Source organism: Diadema setosum, chromosome 6, assembly GCF_964275005.1.
Source record: "Diadema setosum chromosome 6, eeDiaSeto1, whole genome shotgun sequence".
Classification (NCBI taxonomy): domain Eukaryota; kingdom Metazoa; phylum Echinodermata; class Echinoidea; order Diadematoida; family Diadematidae; genus Diadema; species Diadema setosum.
In genome coordinates, this window is record NC_092690.1 from 2,356,692 (window position 1) to 2,362,235 (window position 5,544).

The window sequence follows — 5,544 nt, forward strand, 5'->3', positions numbered from 1 at the left end:
AATTACAAAAAATGGAGAGAAATGTTTCTTCATTACTATTATACCATAAAAAGTTATATTTCGTTCAATTCGACTTTTACATAAGGAAATAAAATGCAAAAGAATCAGGTTGTACCGCCGTTAACATTGTACACACATTCACCGGGCAGAGTCCGCAAATCCAGTGCGTGACGTCAGGCGAAGCGGGCATCTTTCCTGACGAATTGGCCCTTATCAGGCTCCAGAAAACCGCAGTTTTTCGTGAGCGTTTACTTCTTTCTAGCAACGCGAAAGTGAGGTAACAAAATTCCATTGCCTTCTATGTCTTCTGAGCTTTCTACTGATGCCTAAATTGCAGAATTTAATGATCTCTTTGAATGTCTACTTTAAGTGACAATCTTTAGATCCTCTGCGGGATTCAGCAATGCTGAAATAGCAGTAGAAACTTTCCCGACTTGTCGAGAGAGGCAAAAATTTCCTTGCAGCCGATTCCCACCTTGGGATGTTTTTCTCACTGTGCGACCTCATTTCTTTGTTTTACAAACTTTACAGTCCAACACACTCTCGGCCACAATGTGCTTTTCAAAATGCACATTCTTCATTAAGTTTCTGTGAATGCTTTTTCAGTTAAACTTGTTCAAATGCAGTAGAATGCACACAACTTCTTATGGTTTATCATTTAGAATGTACCAATGAGCTGTTGAGAAACACAAATTGACGGGGTCGTATGCATTTCATTTTCTAAAACTTCATACAATTGAGCATTGTTCATGATAAAAAATCTTTGATATTTAGATGATATCAATATTAAATGAGAACTCAATGACATTTTGTCTCATCTACCACATGGATAAAGACTAACAAATTACATTTACGCCAAAAGTTTTGAATCTTATAAACACCCATAAATCTGTGATATAGATAAGAAGATGGCAATAATACCATGCAGATCTGTCAGATAAACGGACAAGTCTTTGTTCTTACTAACTTTTATGGTAAATTGTCCAAAAGAGAGAAATGGTGATTAACATCCTTCTTCTCTACGAGTGGGACGGAGACATTCAAAATAAATGAGGGGATTTGGGGCAGACGATCTCTAACAGACATCGCGTCTTGTGCTTTTCCGAGAAGACAACGCAGGGTATGTGCACTGCATCTTTTTAAGGGCATATCTCATCAGTACCATTCAACGGATATTCCAGAATCTTTGTGAGGTAAAACCTCACCAAAAAACAGTCCGCTACCATTGCAAAGAGGTGTGAAACGTGGAGCGCACACCGACGACGAGGGAGAAACACACAACTACGTGTCCTTGGAGACGAGTACTCCGGAAGACGCCGTGCTGTCCGTTGCCTGGCTCGTTGGCTGTTCGCTCGGCTGCTCCCCTCTTACTCGCAGGTTATGCTTCTCACGGTATTCGTTGATCTCCCGACCTTTCATCTCCATCTGCTTGGTCAGATTCTCGGTCAGCTTCTCAATCTGGGTGGAGAGTCATGAAACAACACAAGACAGAGCTAAAACACAAACATTTATAAATTAAATACTTGTATGTTTAATATGACATAAGCATTCATCACGATGCTCATCATTAAAAGAATACCAAATTGTGATGATGATTAATACAGTGCACTCCCGTTATAATGCACATACAAAATTGTCACTAAAATGAACTTAAAATCCAGGCCCAAAAATTATCATCTATACCTTTATATACTTAGGTGTTAATGAAAGGATAACATCATTCTTATCAAAGAACTCAAAAGCATTAAAATGCACTTGAAATGCCAAAAACTCTGAAAATGCAAAATCTGATTCATACACAAGATTTTCATTTATTATTATTATCATTTTTTTGAAATCTTGCTCTACTAAATTTGAGATTGGGCATCTTTAATCTTGAACAGTGACTGAAATGCACTTCCAGTATCATTTTGAATGTCAGTGCATTAAGTGAAAAAAAAAAAAAAGAAGGACATAAAACAGCATATACTGTAATCTGCCAGTATAAAGGCACATACAGTAAATGGTTAAAAGAGAAACAAAATGACATTAAGACAGACAGGACCTCTTTTATACTCTAATACACACCATTATGATTTTACTTGATACAAATGCAACTTTTATCCATCAAAAATATCATGTCTACTGCAAAGAGAAAAGAAAGCAGTAAAAACAACACAAAACAAAACAAAACATGAAAAACAAAAACCTAGACCCCCAACTACATATTCCAACGACAGACAATGCACTGACCTGTTCTTTGTTGTGTGTCAGTGCCGGTATTACATCTTTGACAGTTCTTTCGACCAGAACTCCTCCGACGAGACGGAAACATTTTCTCTCTCCGTCCACTTCTTTCAGTGTTTCTAGAACCAATCTGGAGGGATGAGGGTGGAGAAACACAGATAAGTAGAAGAATCTATTTAAGAAAAATCATCAATTGAAGGGGTCGGTGCAATATAGTGCTAACCCACACTTCTGTCAAAATTGAGTTACATACATTTTCATAATCCTTATCCTTCACTCTATCCTCCGTGAAAATATCATATTTGAATTCAACCAATAAGATGGTTAAAAAATGCATGCATTCATGTTTTATCAATGTACAATGTATGGACTTTCCAAACATTCAACAGCGATTATCTCAAAATGAACATTGTGTGGGTTAGCACTATATTGCACCGACCCCTTCAATTATTAGAGATGAAGTAATATACACATAATGTACTTGCATCTACAAGTATATTGTTCTACTTAAGGATACCATAGAACACACAAAAAAAAAAGGATACTGTCTGGCTAGGTTCAGCGACCAAGCCATCTTGAAAGACGCCCAATAAAGATGTCCTGTTTGTAGTAAACGTTACTTGTCTGTTTGACATATTTGTGCATTCGTATACATTGTACACATATCTGACTAGCATGTCAGTACGTTACAGTATCAGATCACGATTAACAGAAATACTGTGAGACAGATTAATATGTACTTCTGCTTCATTTCTATCTCTCTCTCACTTTCTCAATCTTCTGGTTGAACCCACCTCCTTCACTTCTGAGGATTTACAGTGGGCAATAATCTCTCTGAAGCTACTGCTCTTTGGACTGAATGGTTGTTAATACTTGTTTGTGTGAGGTTTTTATTCTTCCTATTTTGGTTTTTCTATCTTCGTCTTTGCATCACTGCCTCTTCATCAAGATCAGGTTTTATCAATAAAAATCAGCATCAAAGGGTTTAGGGGCCATGCACTGTTATGACCTTACAATGGAACTTATTGATTATGCAAATGATACATACACTGATACATACATTTAGAGAACTGTATTCTGATATTTTTCAGCATCCAAATGATGCCACTGCAAACCAATTTTAGCTTTCAATGATGAATTGAAATCATTGCCATATAATTGGATGCCTTCAGATAACGCCGTTACAGTTGTCATGGTTATAGAGCTTGCTACTCCCAAGATTCCCATGATGCTCTCGCCCTATTTATGGGAGCACGAGATAACGAGCGAGGTGCGGGGGCCTTCCTCAGCGCACAACTGTTCTATTCCGCATCATTTGCGTTTGACAAACGATAGCTGTATATTTCCGGTATCGATCAGTGCACTTGTGGTTCTATTGGTATTGGAAGCTTCAACATTTTTCCTGTATGTGGGTGGGATTTCATAGAATTTCGATAACAAAATGTGATTTAAATGCATAAACATGATTTAACTAGAGACGAGGTGCGGGTCACTCAACTAGACTCTAACATTAGACCAAGATCTACTTTATGTCTTGGACTTTATGCCCAACATCTAGAGTAGGGGACCTAGTTTGCGGCAGGTTAAGCACTGCAAGGCCTTTTCAATGGTATTTAGTAATATATACTGGTAAAACGGGCAACAGAAATTAAATAATTTTTTTTTTTTTTTTTTTAATTGGAAGAGGTACCAAGTGCCTCTTGACACTGCATCACAATTTTGTATGGTGGACAATTATCCTAGTCATAATAATCAATTTTAAGCAGAACATTTGCAACCACCAAGAGGACCCGGTTTGCATCAGAGGGGTCCAGTTTGCAGCACCCCACACAAAAATGTCCCCTGATTTCTTCAAACATTAAAATTTTGCAAAAACTAAATTTTTTTTTGATGGTCCAACTACTACTACCAGTACATATAGTTTTCAGTTTGTTAGAACACTTTATTTGGATTCATTATCTCAATCCTTCACGATTTCATAGTTTTTAAAGATCGCATACATGTATTTCATCAATTTCCACCCATTTTGACATGTAAAATAGCGCCATGTGTGTAAATCCCATAGGAGTGCCGCAAACCGGACCCATCCCCGACATTTTGGTCACTGTTGCAATCCTCAAAACTGACAAAGGAAATGAATTTTGGAATATTTAACACAGTTACACGAGGAATCCTTACCATGCCAGGCCACTTTTCATCATCATAGTAAGATTTCGTTTAAAGATACAAACAAGGGATGATGGTAGTTGCCTAGCAACAGAACAAAATCTTAATGTTTTGTTAAGAAAGTCATACATTTTTTTTTTTTTAAACAGCATGACACAGACGGTTTAAATTTAGAATTATGAAGATTTTGAAGCCCGCATTGAAGGCCATCATCCGAGTTATTTCATGAATCCATGACTCTGTTCTGGTATCAAAAGAAAGCTCTTTAGTTGCTCTTCAAATAAAACAATTTACGAAAAAAAAATACCCTTCTAACGTTGAATATTGTTCTAGCTACTTTTGAAGATAGGTTTCTATGGTTAGATTATATTCCTAGGGCCCTCCTAACACGTTAGGGGTGCCGCAAACATACAGTAGGGCCTACATGCGAACAAACTGGACCCTGGCCCTGCAGCAAACTGGTGGGTGCCCGGACTCTAGGTAGACTCTAGGCCTAAATAAATCAAGGTACAATGTAAATAAACACCAAAATAAAGGATAATAAAAAAAAAGAATGTCTTTGGCACTAATGTAACATGCAGTCGTACTTTCCGGCCCTACTGTTTATGTCTGTACTCTCTGGCCGGGCTGACCGTGCCATGCCTGCCTGCCCCGGGCGCGGCGCGGGTAGCTCGTGCTGGTCGTAGCTTGTAGCTGCACACTCTTCTGCACCTACGCCTTGGGTTCCACGCCCAGCAGAAACCATACACGCTACATTTCACAACGTACAGAAGCTATCAACTATGCAGAAGAAAAGCAAATACATAAAAAAAGGACCAAACCTGTGTTCATTTTGATCAGATTCAAGCTCAGCAATCTTCGAAACTAGCGCTCGTTGCTCCTGTCTTAACTGGTTAAAACCAGCTATTATCTGCTCCGAAGAGAGGTTCTTAGCATTGGAGTTCTTCGTCGCTTTCTTGTCAGCCATTTTTGCATGCACGATCACGATGGGCGCGCATGTGGGTATTTTTTCCGTTGATGGCGCTATTCATAATCGGCTGTGCGGCGGATGGCGCACTGCATGCAAAGAAATTTTTCTCCTACGGGGAAAATCCACAGAACTCTTACACAGAAGTGTAAGAGTTCTGTGGGAAAATCTCTTTGACTGCATGA

General features: G+C 38.5%; 1 protein-coding gene across 1 annotated transcript; it reads right to left on the reverse strand.

Moving 5' to 3' along the window:
• Window positions 1-371: 371 nt before the first annotated feature.
• LOC140229892 (prefoldin subunit 2-like) lies at window positions 372-5,370 on the reverse strand. Its single transcript, XM_072310096.1, has 3 exons — window positions 5,214-5,370; window positions 2,233-2,356; window positions 372-1,458 (listed from the first exon to the last, which is right to left on the reverse strand). Exons 1-3 carry the CDS (start codon window positions 5,357-5,359, stop codon window positions 1,282-1,284), a joined length of 447 nt encoding a protein of 148 aa, XP_072166197.1. The 5' UTR covers window positions 5,360-5,370; the 3' UTR covers window positions 372-1,281.
• Between the last annotated feature and the right edge of the window lie 174 nt (window positions 5,371-5,544).

Coding starts and splice junctions, on each gene's coding strand:
- LOC140229892 (XM_072310096.1), bottom strand. CDS start 5,359: ATGGCTGACAAGAAAGCGACGAAGAACTCCAATGCTAAGAACCTCTCT. Junction 2,357..5,213: donor TCTGATCAAAATGAACACAG/GTTTGGTCCTTT, acceptor TCATCCCTCCAG/ATTGGTTCTAGAAACACTGA. Junction 1,459..2,232: donor TGACACACAACAAAGAACAG/GTCAGTGCATTG, acceptor CTCTCCACCCAG/ATTGAGAAGCTGACCGAGAA.